Source organism: Nerophis ophidion, linkage group LG08 (genome assembly GCF_033978795.1).
Source record: "Nerophis ophidion isolate RoL-2023_Sa linkage group LG08, RoL_Noph_v1.0, whole genome shotgun sequence".
NCBI lineage: Eukaryota > Metazoa > Chordata > Actinopteri > Syngnathiformes > Syngnathidae > Nerophis > Nerophis ophidion.
Genome location: NC_084618.1, coordinates 64,403,277 through 64,419,736, shown reverse-complemented (window position 1 = coordinate 64,419,736; position 16,460 = coordinate 64,403,277). Strand labels below are relative to the sequence as shown.

General features: G+C 41.1%; 1 protein-coding gene across 1 annotated transcript in view; it reads left to right on the top strand.

Moving 5' to 3' along the window:
• mybpc2b (myosin binding protein Cb) overlaps window positions 1-16,045 on the top strand; it is a 69,855-nt gene extending 53,810 nt beyond the window's left edge. The window contains 14 exon segments of the mRNA XM_061909341.1: window positions 38-67; window positions 138-280; window positions 2,162-2,321; window positions 2,399-2,503; window positions 6,507-6,695; window positions 6,811-6,945; window positions 7,018-7,185; window positions 10,502-10,590; window positions 10,667-10,862; window positions 10,930-11,069; window positions 11,129-11,288; window positions 13,369-13,505; window positions 13,621-13,807; window positions 15,929-16,045. Of these exon segments, the coding sequence (XP_061765325.1) occupies window positions 38-67; window positions 138-280; window positions 2,162-2,321; window positions 2,399-2,503; window positions 6,507-6,695; window positions 6,811-6,945; window positions 7,018-7,185; window positions 10,502-10,590; window positions 10,667-10,862; window positions 10,930-11,069; window positions 11,129-11,288; window positions 13,369-13,505; window positions 13,621-13,807; window positions 15,929-15,960 (1,871 nt within the window). The 3' untranslated portion in view covers window positions 15,961-16,045.
• Window positions 16,046-16,460: the final 415 nt, after the last annotated feature.

The window sequence follows — 16,460 nt, the reverse complement described above, 5'->3', positions numbered from 1 at the left end:
TGCACCGCTAAAACGTTTCTTCCTCCGCTTGGAACAGAAATCAAGATCGACTACGTACCCCGACAAGGTAAGTCCCCTTGAACGACCTCAGGAAAATTATGAGAAGCTTGCAATGATCAGGCTGTCACCACTTCAAGATCCACCAAAGATCCACCTGGACACTACCGGAAACATGGTGTCCCAAAACACCATCATTCTGGTGGCTGGCAACAAGCTGCGTCTGGATGTGGAGATCACAGGAGAACCGGCACCCACCGTGGTCTGGTCCAAGGGAGACGTGGTGAGGATGTAAACACAAACTGCCCAAAATATTTACAAAGATAAATATAGTCAAATTGCATTGCTTTTAGTTTGGGAGCCATTCCATAGAATCAGTGCCATTCATTTCCTACCGCTTGTCCCTTCCTGGGTTGCGGGGGGTTTGGCCGGTAAGCGGTGTACACCCTTGACGAGTGTCCACCTCATTGCAGGGCCAACACAGATAGACAGACAACATTCACACTCACATTCACACACTAGGGCCAATTTTATCCTATATACATTTTATTTCCTGACCAAGCGCTACAAGTGCACCATCATGCACCTGCACTCTGCTACAGCATACTACAAATGTAGGAAAAATAATTAAACGGTAGCTAACCAGTGACGTGCTGTGAGGTTCATGGCTAGTGAGGCACTGACTTCCTCACAGTCAGATTTATAAACATATGAACCCTAAAGAGTATCTCATTCACCATTTGATTGGCAGCAGTTAACGGGCTATGTTTAAAAGCTCATACCAGCATTCTTTACACATACAAACAGTAGCACACAAAAAAGCACATTTAATTAAAAAAATAAACGTTATTATGGTGGTTTTACCTTTACTTTTAAATGAAGTCCATGCGCCGCTCCTTCTGAACAAAAGCATCGATAACTTATTTATAGAAGTCTTCCTTATCTTTCTTCAGTTTTAAAAGTCTCTCTGTCTTGATGGAGATCACTGTCAGAAGCAAACCTTTTAGCTCCGGCGTTGGTCTTCCTTCAATTATTACTTCCTGCTTCGATTGAAAGTCCAGTTTAGAAAACGGTTTTATTTTATGTAAGCATCCATGTTAAAAGTCCAGGGGAGAGGAAAAAAAAAACGATCGCTGCCGCTGCACTTGACTTGCTAACTGTAGCTTGTTGTCACTTCTTCTGCAGCCGAGTAAACGCAAGAACGATCTCTGGGATTACTACCGCCCTCTATCACCATGAGGCGGGAGAACAGGTGCCTCACACAATGCGTCGTCGCAGCAGTTTTATGATTGCCCAGCACAAGAAATACGTTACACACATACAGTTGTTGACAAAATACACTGTACATTATATACCTCAGCTAACTAAACTATGGAAATGTATAATATAATTCATATAGCAATACGGTCTCACTGCACAGCAGCCAGCAGTTAGCCGAGTCATTGCGCAATCCATGGTGAGGCTCAACTGGCTGCTGACTCACCGCAAGTCTATTCTCAGTATTTGAACGGCAAATGCGAAAATTCAGCGATTTTGAATAAAAATAATCTAAAACTGGTGAAGTTAAATGGAAAATAACTTTATAAAGTATAAACACTGGATACATATAACAATTAAATTTTTTTCTTTTTACATTTTTTTTCTTCCCATGATGGCACGTGACTGCTTGTCTCTGGAGCTAACCATTCACTTTCTGAATGAAATCAATTAGTGACTGTTAAAGTCCCCACTTGCTACGTACAGTTGCCAACATTTTAATAACACTACAAAGCCATGCATTTTTATAAGGGGCTCATTTTGCCACTGAGTTATCCATCCGGTTCCTAGAAATATAAACTTGATCCGGCCTCGAGTTTCTCTGCATGGTTCACTGTTCTGAAATAGCTTCAGGACAAACATGAACCCTGTTTCTAACTTTAGACGAAGGTATTTTCACTCTACTCCCTTAAAGCACATGTGATCATGGATGCATATGCTATATTTCCTCAAATAGGTTGAGCCTACTCTATAAATGCCTTACCCCAATTCATCAAAGCGTGTGTCATCCATCAAAAATGTGGCTGATAGACATTATTTCCACATGAGACATGGCATCTGTGAAGCGGAAAAGGCAACACAATTGTAAAAAGCCTCAACCCAAATAATGCCATTTCCTGTCTGTTAGCCAATCACAGAGAGCAGCGGGCGCGTGAGGGTGGAGAGCAGGAAGGACCTGAGTTGCTTCGTCATAGAGGGCGCCGAACGGGAGGATGAGGGCAACTACACCATCGTCGTGACCAACCCCGCTGGAGAAGACAAGGCCAATTTGTTTGTGAAAATCGTCGGTATGTAAAGATGTCATGATTCAACATGGACCATGTCCTCCTTCTGTGTAAGTCATATCTTGATGTCTGAATTTCAGATGTGCCCGACCCTCCTGAGCATGTCAAGTGCACATCGGTGGGAGAAGACTGTGCCTCCATCATCTGGGAGGCTCCCAAGTTTGATGGCGGTGCACCAATCAAGGGTGAAGAACAAAGGCTTTTTACGTTTTTTGGAATTTTGCCCAACTTTCATAATCTTTATATGTGACAAGAACACACGCCTTTCCTTTTTTCTGTGCATCCTAAATAGTGAAACATTATTCGCAACAGGCAGCTAAAAAAAGCAGGTAAAGCTCAGTGGCCTTGTGGTTAGAGTGTCCGCTCTGAGATCGGTAGGTTGTGTGTTCCAATCCTGGTCGAGTCATACCAAAGGACGATTAAAAATGGGACCCCTTACCTCATACTTGCCAACCTTGAGACCTCCAATTTCAGGGGGTGGAGGTGTCTTTGGGGGCGTGGTTGGGGGCGTGTTTAAGAGGGGTGGCGTATAATTCACCAACTCGAGTATTTCATATATATACATATATATATATATGTATGAAATACTTGAATTTAAGTGAATTCTAGCTATATATATTTATTTTATTATATATATAAATAAAATAAATAGTTGAATTTCAGACGGCACCTATCAAATACACAGTAATAAAAACACAGTTGTTCTACTAACTAGCTTGCTGGTTACTAAAAAACAACAACAACACTTACCTTTCACTATTTGAGTAACCTTTGTTCTGCCATTTGCGTATTGGCGAGCGAGCTCCAAATCCAAGAACATTCTTCACGGATTTGTTGTAGAAATCCGCAAATGAGAACGGGATGTTGCTTTCAGCTATCAGCATAGCCATATTTGTCTCAGCATAAGATACACCATCGGGTCTCCATTTTGCGAGGTGGGCCATAATACTGGGTTGTGAACGATGCTGCGCTGCGGACGCGTTGTGCTTTGCAGACTGACCGTTCATGGCTGAGTATACCCGTTCACCGTGTTCAATGGAGACGTCTGTTCTACAAAATTTACAGGCAACATACCCCTTCCCTTTCGAACTCTCCTGAATAAACTGAAATTCTTGTTTCCAATCGTTCTGGAACTTGCAAGTGTATTTCTTCATTTTGCTCGTCGACGGTGTAATATATTGGGTTGGAGTCAATAACCAGGCGACGTGATGAAGTTACGTCTCTTTACTGTGGGCTTCAGAACAGACATTCTATTCTATGTACAGTAGATGGCAGTATTGTCCTGTTTAAGAGGGTCACAACTTTGAGTCAGGTTCTCATGGAGCTGGAGTGGGCGTGGCCTCCAGCTCCGTCTGAATTTCGGGAGATTTTCGGGAGAAAATTTGTTCCGGGAGGTTTTCGGGAGGGGCGCTGAATTTCGGGAGTCTCCCGGAAAATCCGGGAGGGTTGGCAAGTATGCCTTACCTCCCTGCTTGGCACTCAGCATCAAGGGTTGGAATTGGGTGTTAAATCACCAAAATTATTCCTGAGTGCAGTCACGGCTGCTGCTCACTGCTCCCCTCACTTCCCGACAAGGGTGACAAGGGAATGGGTCAAATGCAGAGGGTAATTTCTCCGCACCTGGTGTGTTTGTGACTATAACTTTAACTTTAAAAGGGATATGTTCTATGCCGCCCTCTAACAAACATTCATAAACCTACAACACCATTTTATATACATGCTCTAAGTATATATTTACACTGCAAAAAAGAGCTGACAAAATATAAGGACCAAAGACTAGACTTTAAGAAAAAAAATATTAAATTTTAGTCAAATGATCTGTCCTGCAGCTAGTTAATTTTACTTGATAAGACATTATAAATTTAGCTTTTTATATCTATAACAAGACTTTTGTTATGTCTGGGTAGTATGGTGGCGGTGGTCATTTCCGGCAGAAAAGATGCTTATTTATTCTCAATAAGCAAGGGAAAATGGCATGGGAAACTGCGGAAAAGCTTACCAGAGGAACAAGCAAAGGATAGTGACATGAAGAAGAAACTAAAAGGCAAGCTGTTGCATGAAGAGGGCGAGATTGCCACACAGAGTGTGTCGGGCGACAGGAATAAATAGCTCTCTGATTAGTGACAAGGAGCAGGTGAACGTACCGACCACTAATCAGAGGCAGGTGACAAAAATCATCTCCAATGGCAACTAAGAAAACAAACAAGGGCGCTGAAATCGAAATAAACAAGAACTAAGGAAATACCAAACTAAACTTACATGACCCGGGCAACAGATCATGACATATTTGAGATTTAAATAAGTGTTTTATTCTGAAAACAACCATTGGAATTCTTATAATCAAGCAACCTTGGGATGTTGCAAAATCAAGATTTTCTATGCGGGGAAGTTATTATCTCAATTTTAACATTTTTAAACTACAATAAACGCAATATTTTATTTATCAATATTATTTTTCATGCTAAAATTAAGATTATGATGTAGTCACTGACTAAAAACAAGTAAATAGCTCTTAAAACTAGGGACATTTCCAGAATTCATTTTTTTTAATCTTGGCAAATGGCAAATAATTTGCATTGTAGTAACAGGCACATTATGATTACATGTAATATTGACAGTATTTTGATTTCACAGAGTGCGTAGCAACTAGTACATATTAAAAACAATGACTCACAATGTCCGCTTTCACCGGGATGCCAAATGATGGGATGGTTGTATCTTTCAGCACTTGGGCTCTCCTTGAGTTGGGCAAATTCAGATAAAAAATACTTCCTAGTGATGTTGCTGTGATCTTTTGCTGCATTCCATTTGTTGAGAGCCAAGTTAAGAGCCATACACTATCAAGTAGGTGGAGTGTGTTTTTTTAATGTAGTGGCGTGTCACACCCAACACAATAAGCAGATTAAGCTAGTGGTTGGAAGAGTAGTGTGAGCAAGGCTGTGTGTCACTACGCCATAAAAGTAGTTCCTCGTTGTTAGCTCTTACAATAGCAATAATGAAGTGTTGTTGGCGGGTTTAGGATGTTTCTATGCAGCGCTTTATAAGTGGAGTAGATGGATCCTGTTACATCAGGGCTCGGCAACCCGCGGATCCGGAGCCGCATGCGGCTTTTTGATCACTCTGGTGTGGCTCAGATGTACACTTGCTGACCACCACAGTTTTTCAGGGAGGTTTCTAACTTCAGTGCCTTTCCCAAAAATTGACTGGGGTAAATATACCCCGATTTTCCCTCGGACAGCAACAATGAGTGCGGACCGTGGTGGCATACTCATAATGTCCTCTGTTACGTGTAGTCGAGATCTGCGTCGGTTGAGGTGGTCAGGGCTGGGGGGGGCGGAGTTTGGTGGTAGCTGGGGTGAATAATGTAGTCCGGAAGAGTTAGGGTTGCATGGGATTCTGGGTATTTGTTCTGTTGTTTTTATGTTGTGTTACAGTGCAGATGTTCTCCCAAAATGTATCAGTCATTCTTGTTTGGTGTGGGTTCACAGTGTGGCGCATATTAGTAACAGTGTTAAAGTTGTTCAAACAGGCACCCTCAGGGTGACCTGTATGGCTGTTGAACAAGTACGCCTTGCAGTCACCTACATGCGTCTGCAGAAGCCACATACAACATGTGACTTGACTGGCAAGCTGTTTCTACAAGTTGTAGAGGACACTAAAGGCAGTGCCATCATAGCACGCCCTTGTTATTGTTGTTTGGGTGTTACGCAGCAGACCTCCGAGAGAATAATCCCTATGTTACCTGTGAGTCTCCGGGACAAATCAGGAGGATTCGTATACGTGATTCTAATAAAGGGCATTCATATAAAACTCACTGGCCGCGCTAACATCAAATATTCATGTTTAATTGCGGGCCGCGTGTCTGAGGCCCCTGGTTTATACATAGCACAAAGCAAAAAAAAAACTCTGTATGCAGTGTTATTTCATTATAAATTTCAAGTTTTGTGGCTCCAATTTTTGTCTTTATTTTGTGAAACGGGTAAAAAGGGCTCTTTGATTGGTAAAGGTTGCCGACCCCTGTCTTACATGAATTTTAAGCTGCCTTGTACAAGCAGTTTTTCACTATTTAGAATGAATAGCAAAAGAAAAGACGTGTGTGGGATTGTGGAAGGCGAAAATTCCCCCCCAAAAATCTCAGTTTCCCTTCTAAATACGTTACATTTGTTCTAAAGGCTTTTACTCCATCAGGTTACCTCATGGAGAGAAAGAAGAAAGGTTCCTCCAGGTGGACGAAGCTTAACTTCGACGTGTACGAATCAACCACGTACGAGGCCAAGAGAATGATTGAAGGTGTTCTCTACGAGATGAGGGTGTTTGCCGTCAACAGCATCGGCTTGTCCCCGCCAAGTCCCACCTCCAAACCCTTCATGCCTATCGGTAGGCGTCATGGCCGTCTCACTTCCTGTCAAACCAAGCTCTTCCGTCCCCTGCCACTCACCAGCGTTTTTTTTTGTTTTTTTTTTTTCGTTTCGCTTCTTTCTGTGACCGTCAGCCCCGACAAGTGAGCCGACACGCCTGATGGTGCACGACGTGACGGACACCACGTGCCACCTGAAGTGGCTCGCGCCGGAGAGGATAGGAGCCGGCGGCCTGGACGGCTATGTGATCGAATACTGCAAAGAAGGAGGTCCATAAAAGATAGATGAAACCTCAAATGTGTTTTTTTGTTGTTGTTGCATTCATTTCTTAATATTTGCAGACACGGAGTGGGTGGTGGCCAATACTGACTTGTGCGAAAAGCAGAGCTATGTGGTGCGCGGACTTCCTGTTGGGGAGAAGATCAACTTCCGGGTGGTGGCGGTGAACATTGCAGGGCGCAGTCCTCCGGCTGTCATGGCGCAGCCTGTCACTGTGCGTGAGATCACGGGTGAGTGATCACGATACGTCTGTGTGGGTATTTTTATTGTAGTTACCAGGTTCTTCAAGCAAATACTGGCCACAGTACTACAGCACTCTCCAAGTGGGACTGTTGTACCGAGGCCCCCAGCACTTTTGTAAAGATTAGTTTTTTTCTATTTAAAAATGCAAATTATAAAAGCATTTTATAAAAAAATCTATATAGCTCAAAATTTCTAAAACAGTGGTTCTTAACCTTGTTGAATGTACCGAACCCCACCAGTTTCATATGGGATTTTTTGACAAATTCAAGACAAGGTTATGTGTCTTTGGTAAGACTTTGTTTTGAGGAACATATTCTAAGTAACAAAGACTTAATTTTGAGTTTTTTGGACACTATGGGAACACATTAAGCTCTTACTTAATGTAAATAAAACACATGTTATTCTATTTTGTTCTAATAAAAACCGGACAAATACAGAGCACTGCTATATCAACATCAATGGGCAGAAAATACAGAGTGTATACTCCACAAAATTCCTGGGGGTCATCATTGACGAATACTTCAATTTTAAATGTCACATTAGCCATCTGTTAAACAAATTATCCAAATATGTTGGCCTGTTCTCTCACCTTCGTCATTATCTTCCTCTTTGTGCTCTACTTACCTTACACAAAACTCTCTTTGAACCACATCTAAACTACTGTAATATCATCTGGTGTAACACTTTTCCTACCTACCTTCACAAATTAGAATCCATGCAAAGGAAAATCATACGGGCCCTGTCATGGTCCAAGTTTAATGCCCCCACTCGTCATCTATTTCATAAATATCATCTCTTGAGACTGACAGAGTTCAATATTTATCAAAATGCTTGTTTAACCTATCAAGTCATTTATAGGCTGAATCTTAGGCTCTGTACCTTGGTTCCTATCTACCATCCGCAGCATGCCCACAACACTCGTAACTTAGATCTGATAACAGGTAAACATAGTTTACTGGCTTGTACCGCTCACAATATCGTATGCAGGGGTCCAAAGATTTGGAATCAGCTTAATGAGAGCCTCAAGATGCTATATCCATTCTTCAACTTCAAAAAGAAACTGAAAACTTACCTATTAACCACATATATTTAATGCCTCATGTGGGGTAGATACTGTTGGGTTTTGCATGGTTGAATGAATGTATGTATGTATGTATGTATGTATGTATGTATGTATGTATGTATGTATGTATGTATGTATGTATGTATGTATGTGTATGCTTGCTTTAGTAGTATTATCTTGTGTTTATCAAATAGCGTTGTTGATGTTGTTTTGTTTTGTTTTTTGTTGTTGTGCTTGCTACCATGTTTAATCTTTCCATGTATATACTGTCCATTGGACAGCCTGTCAAAAGCTTCTTCTAGCTTTTTTGGGGGACCCTTTCACGTACCAACATCTTTAAATGATGGTATTCACCACTATTGTAATTGTTACATGGTATTGTGAATAAACTTGTAAACTTGAAACTTGTAAACTTGAAACATTCTAAGTATCAAATAGTTAATTTAGAGTTATTTGGTTAGGGTTAGGGCCAGGGTTAGGGTTATAATAAGGCCATACTGAATAAGGCTTTAATAAGTACTTAATAGTGAATAGTTAAGAGCCAATATGTTACTCATTTGCATGCTAATAAGCAACTTAATTAATGGTGAATATGTTCCTCGTACTAATGTGTGAGCATGTTTTTTTACTGGTGCACAAAATGGACCGTGCATGAACATCACCTTGTTCAACGAACAAAACCAACACAGTGCATAAACCCACAACAAATGACACACCTGCAAATCAGTGTGACTTCTGCTGTAGCCGTATCCGTAATACGCTGATGGGGAAAAGTTTTTACATACACAATGAGTAGGGTGTGTTTTGACCTCCGCCGAACCCCTGAGTCCGACTCACCAAACCCCTAGGGTTCGATCGAACCCTGGTTAAGAACCACTGTTCTAAAATAAGGTTGCTTGAATCGAAGTTAGAATGTATAAGACTATACCTACATGTTCCTATGAAAAATGTAACACTTAGCAACAGAATTTTGGAACAAAGATGAGATGATGGAAAAAAAAAATCTATTTCTGCATTGAAGAAATGTATAATTAAGATTCACTTCTGCATCTCATTGCCCATAACAGTGGCGCACTCAAGGATCCTAGATTAAAGTTAGAAACAGAGGCGTCACTAGATTTTAAAGACTGGGGGAGACTTACCCCCAGGAGATGCAATAACAATAATATGATAATATCAACAGATATTTATTATTTTGATTCATACTACCCATTGATGATAATTCTATGTGAAACAGCAAATCTCTACTTTACTTTCTGAAGTACAGGAAAACTTGACAGATTTATCATCATATTCAAGTGAATAATGATATAATTATAATTATTTAACAAGAATACATAACATTTTTGCTTACTATGACATTACACACAGTTTGAACAGTAACAATGTGTTTGAATATTTAATTAAGTAAATATTTTTTATCATACCACTAGATGGAGCCAGTTTGAAGTTAAAGTTAAAGTTGAAGACCCAAGGATAGTCTCTCACACACACTAGATGTGGTGAAATTATCCTCTGCATTTGACCCATCCCCATGTGCACCCCCTTGGAGGTGAGGGGAGCAGTGAGCAGCAGATTCCCGCACTCCGGAATTATTTTGGTGATTTAACTCCCGATTCCAACCCTTGGTGGGATGAGGTGGCGACTTGTCCAGGGTGTACGACGCCTTCCGCCCGAATGCAGCTTAGATAGGCTCCAGCGACCCCCCGCAACCTCTAAAGGGACAAGCGGTAGAAAACGGATGGATGGATGTTAAGTGCCAAGCAGGGAGGCAACGGGTGCCATTTTTATAGTATTTGGTATGACTCGGCCGGGGTTTGAACTCACGACCTTCCAGTTTCCGGGCAGACCCTCTAACCACAAGGCCACTGAGCAGGTTTATAGCTAATTGCAATCTGTAAATGGTGTGACGTTTTTATCCAATGTGTCTGTATTTTTTTTGTTTTATGTCTTTTAATATGTAGCAAATAAATAGTGCAATATAAATAAAAGTTATTAATATTTTTATTGTGAGGTACCACAATTTTAGAATGACAGTTATAAATATGTTGATACCATTCTTAGTCCAAAACCTAATTCAGTTTTTACATGTGTTTTAAAAAAGCTAGTTTCAACTAAATTCAAGCAATATTATTTTTTTACTGCCTGTAAACATACCAAGTGTGTGTGGGGGGTGGTGACTTTGGGTTTAGGGTGGGGTGGTGGTTCAACATTGCTAATTGACTGTCAATCAAATGTAGAGCATCCTAAAATCCGCCTGCCGCGTGAGCTGAGGACAAAGTACATCAGGAGAGTGGGAGAGAAGATCAACCTGACCATCCCCTTCCAGGTTAGAGAGAAAGACCATTTTTGGGTCATCCATAAACCTTGTGGATAGTAAATAATACATCATGAATGTTTGACAGGGTAAACCACGTCCCGTTGCAACCTGGTTCAAGGACGGCCAACCCATTGACCCTAAAACGGTCAATGTCCGCAACTCGAACGTGGACAGCATCCTCTTCATCCGCTCGGCAGAACGCGAGCACTCTGGAACGTTCGAACTGGTTCTGAAGATAGAGAACATGGAGGACAGGGCCAGTTTCCAGCTCAGAGTCGTGGGTAAGTGCACTTTGAAGGAAAATCACCGGGGAAAATATCGCTGATCACGTTGTGTCTGTTCAATTAGAAAAGCCGGGACCGCCTTTGAATTTGAGGGTGTCGGACGTGTGGGGCTTTAACGCCGCGCTGGAGTGGGCACCCCCCACCGACGACGGCAACTGTGAGGTCACCGGCTACACCATCCAGAAGGCCGACATGAAGACAAAGGTGAGGCGGAAGCTTTACCAACGGTGAACCGGACATCGACCATGTGGTCTTTTCTCCAGGAGTGGTTCACCATTTACGAACACAACCGACAGACGCACTGCACGGCCTCCGACCTCATCATGGGCAACGAGTACATGTTCCGTGTCTACAGCGAGAACCTGTGCGGCCTGAGCGAGGAGCCTCGGCAGAGCAAGAACACAGCCGTCATCGCCAAGACAGGTTTGAGGAAATAAGATTCGGAATTGGACAGGGTGTTATTCCTAGCACGGTAAAAGTCATAAAATACAGTAACTCCTTGTTTATCGTAGTTAATTTGTACTGGACATGATATGAATGAATTTTCACTAAGTAGGATTTATTAATAAATCGAATGATTTCATAGAGTATAAAACAACAAATTACAACCTTCTAAATACCGTATTTCCTTGAATGTAATATGCGCATGCTTTGAATTACTGCCGGGTCAAACTCGCTTCCCAAAATTATTAGCGCATGCTTACTATTACCGCGGGGTCAAATTTGTGACGTCACGAATGACGCTTCCCCTGTCGTCGTTTTCAAAACAGCGGAGGAGTTTTTTTGGGCTCGTACTATGTGTAAACCAGGGGTCTTGTTCAACAGCCATACAGAAAACCGACTTTAACACTCTTACTAATATGCGCCACACTCTGTGAACCCACACCAAACAAGAATGTCAGACACATTTCGGGAGAACAACGGCTCTGTAACACATTATAAATGCAAAGTAACAATGACCCAGAATGTCATGCATCCATGACTCTTGGCTTGGCTATATTATACACCCCACTAGCACCAACCCCCCCCCCCCCCCCCCCCCCCCCCCGACCCCCCAACCCCCACGTTCCGTGCGTCGGTTGAGGTGGGTGGGGTTGGGGGCGCATGTATAGGTTTTTTTTACATTAGAACCCTCTAAACATGAAATGACACACCTTTACACTTGTTTCATCCTGTATAGTAGCCTGTGTTCTACTGTAAATCACAGTACTCACTGATAGCCTGAAGGATCCTAGAAGTATCATTGCTATGGAACTCACCCGGCCACTACAGCACGGCCACGACATGCAAACACTTCGTAACATCCTGGGTAACTCCTCTAGAACTGGTTAGAACTGGGAGTCCACGAGCTTAAACCACTTGCGCAAATTGTTTTGTGAGAACTTGGTCAACTTGACAGTTGCAGCTAAGACAGCGCGAGAATGAGATATTTTTAAATAGTTTTTCTTTATCAATAGTTATGTTTAAAGCAGCTAATATTTTCCTATGTGTACACTTTATGTTTGTATCTTACGTCCGCTGGTAAACTGTTTGCCTTACTTTGAAGGCGCTGGAATGTTTATTGGGAGCATATTGTACTCCCTTTTTACCTTATCAGTTTAGAACAATAAGGCTGTGTTTCTTTCTGGGCATGAGGGGGCTGATTTCATACTAAATAAACAGACTCTTTCCGATTGACTTTTAGTCCACTGTTTGATGTCGCTATTAACGCATTGTAAGGCTGGTCTCCTAAATCTTTAGTAAAACGTGGTAATATTGCTATTCCGTCTTGATGGTCCTTCTGACTCAACATAGATGTCATCCGAAAGAACTTGGGATTGACCAGTGACTTTTATTCCCTGAGAGGAAGACTGGTCCGACGCTACAATAGTTCGCTTTGTTGTTAGCATTCCGTCTTGTTAGCAATGCGTGTCCTGCGTTTTATTCCACATCGCTGTGTTATTGAAGTCAAAGATGAGATGCATCTTGAATCGACAGAGTTCATTTCCACTTTGCCCAGACAGCTGCTGATAGCTGATCGCAGTTTCAGTTAGCCTGAAGCGCTGAGCCAAATGTCCGATGCCGCATAATGAAAAGGATTCATATGGCCTCTATTGGTGTGGTTTACCTGACACATGAAACGTGACAAATTGGAAAGGTGTACTATCTACTTTAGCTGCTGTTGTGGCATTTCCAAGTTTGTCCACAGCATCAGTTGCTATGTAAATTTAGAAATGTTTGTAGAAACAGTCTCCGTGCCTAAATGCTTGATTTTATACACCTGTGGCCGGGCCAAGTGATTAAGACACCTGATTCTGATCATTTGGATGGGTGGTGAAATAGTTTTGGCAATATAGTGTATTTGTCATATTTCCAAGCATGATACGTGCAGGTTTAACACAAACAGCTGACGTTAGCAACTTTAAAGTGCATGCAAAGCTAGGTAAAGCTGCCTGATGCTGACTTTGAACCCCGCGCCTTAGTGGTCATAGTTGAGATCAAAGGTCAAATCTTTCGTCCACAGGTCTGGAGTTGAAAGTGTCCCCATACCAGGAGAAGGACATGTCCTGTGTGCCCAAGTTCACTCAGCCCCTGGTGGACAGAAGTGCGGTGGCGGGATACACCACCGCCATCAGCTGTGCTGTCAGAGGCTTCCCTAAGGTACGCCTGATCATGAAAACATGGCCTGTGGAGTCATTCGATACCGCAGCCATTCCTTCTACGTCACTTATGAAAGGCTTATAATGCATTTTTTCCTTGTGTGTCGTTTCTCCAGCCCAAGATTGTGTGGATGAAAAACAAGATGATCATCAGCGAGGACCCCAAGTACTTGATGCAGAACAACCAAGGGGTGCTGACCCTCAACATTCGCAAGCCGAGCACCTTCGACGGTGGCAAGTACACCTGCGTGGCTGTCAATGAGCTGGGCAAGGACGAGGTGGAGTGCAAGGTGGACATTCGAGGTAAGAGAGAGATGTCTTGTTGTCGTGCGAAATACAGACACTGCATTAGGTACACCAGTACAGTATAATACAATTCTGCCATAATCAGAATGTTTGACTCTATAGTATGATATAATATTTCCTTGAATAATAATATAATTTGATTTATGTATAATAAATATTTTTGTGTGACTATGTTGCACCAAAGTATCTATGTAGACCTCTATTGTGCATATACTATTAATATAGAGTGTGAATTTTTATTTTTATTTTCTAATTGGATTTTTTTCCAATCAACTATCATAAAAATAAAAGAAAGTCTATTGGATTTTTTCGAGTATTGCATTATTTTTTTATATATTACTGTAAATTTGATCGAATAAATATTATATTATACTAAGTTTTATGCAAATTGTGAAGTGAAGTGTGAATTATATTTATACATCACTTTTCTCTAGTGACTCAACGCACTTTTACATAGTGAAACCCAATATCTAAGTTACATTTAAACCAGTGAGGGTGGCGTGGGAGCAGGTGGGTAAAGTGTCTTGCCCAAGGACACAACAGCAGTGACTAGGATGGCGGAAGCGGGAATCAAACCTGGAACCCTCAAGTTGCTGGCACGGCCACTTTACCAACCGAGCTACACCGTCCCATTGTATATTACATGTTAAATATTATGTCTTATATAAAATTATATCTAAAAAAAAATTTAACAAATCCAATAAAGTTTTTTTTTTTTAAGTATTGTGTTATTTTTTTTAATTACACTCAAACACAGTGGTTCTTGAACTCTTATCACCAAGTATCACGCCAAAAAACACTTGGCTGTGCATAATGACCAACAATAAAATACAGTAACGTAGTAGGCCTATGTATTTATTAAAACAAGGCAAAGTATATTTAATTTTTTGGCCAATGTAACAATACACACGGTTTGAACAGTAACACTGTGTTTGAATATGAAAATAAAACACTGTACTTTAATCAAGTGTTTCTTTGGCGTGCCACGAGTGTTTCACGTACCACAGTTTGAGAATCAGTGCATCATATTATACTGTACTATATATGTGCAGCCCTTTGAGACACTCGAGATTATGGCTGTATAAGTAAACACTGATTGATTGATTTTTATGGATTTCATGTTATAGTATGTCAAATTTGATGTGTTATTATAGATTTTGCATGGCACGGTCAGTAGTCATTAACAATATGTTGATTTCTTTGTGTTGTTTTTAATATGTTTTCCTTCTCACTAAGCTCAATAAGCATAGCAATGAATTAGAAACACCTCTCAATAAAAACCATTGACCAGTGAGTATTATTATCTACAACAGTGGTCCTCAGATGGGGGTACGCGTACCCCTGGGTGTACTTGAAGGTATGCCAAGGGGTACGTGAGATTTTTCAAATATATTCTAAAAATAGCAACAATTCAAAAATCCTTTGAACAATACTTCAACAAAATACAAATAAAAGTTCATAAAGAAATGCAACATTGCAATATTTAGTGTTGACAGCTAGATTTTTTTGTGAACATGTTCCATTAATATTGATGTTAAAGATTTATTTTTTGTGGAGAAATGTTTAGAATTAAGTTCATGAATCCAGATGGATCTCTATTACAATCCCCAAAGAGGGCACTTTAAGTTGATGATTACTTCTTTGTGTAGAAATCTTTATTTATAATTTAATCACTTGTTTATTTTTCACCAAGTTTTAAGTTATTTTTATATCTTCTTTCCAAATAGTTCAAGAAAGACCACTACAAATGAGCAATACTTAGGACTGTTATACAATTTCATGAATCAGAAACTGATTACATGGTGCTGTATTTTACTTCTTTATCTCTTTTTTTTCAACCAAAAATGCTTTGCTCTGATTAGGGGGTACTTGAATTAAAAAAAAGTTCAGAACCACTGTTCTACAATATCACAGCATTATCATCTCCAATATTAAAGCATGAAAGCAAACCTTACTCGGGCAGTATTGGCCTTATTAAATTGTGCAGGTGTACCCATAAAGTGTATGACAAGTTTATTATTATTAAAATGGGATTGCAAAGATAAATTTAGCGCAATAGAAACAGGATTGGAAAATGCGGACGAAGCACTCTCTCATTATTGTCGTTATTATCAACAGTTGCCATGGATCCCAACCAGGACGACAAGTAAGAAGAGGAGACACGTGAGCCAAACTCTGAACGTCAGACATTGTGAGAAGTGAAACAAATAAAACCAGTCATCTGTGTCTGCTGGATTTGGTTTCACTTTCCTTCTTCTAAACATGTGTTGAACAAAGAGTCACTTTTTTGGCATTTTTTAAGCAGCAGCAATGATCATTCTCGTGATGATTCTGTCCCGTGCATGACCAGTAAGAAACAACAGCGCCCCTGTCAGACCAGGTTCAGCCACTGCAGACGCGGTGATGACAGCTGAGTGTGAGACAGATATACACTTCAGGCTAGTTGGGACGTTTCCAATTGCCGTGTCATATTCAGAGCACACGAGAGGGAACACATTGCAGATGCTTTACTTTCACCTGCGCTCCACCGCCTTATGTTGGAATCGCACTTTTCCTCCAGATCGTCTGCCAACACGTCTCTCACCACCGCGGGGAACTTTAAACGAGGGCAGGTGCAGATTGTTGGGGGTACGGTTTGGGTAGGGGTCAT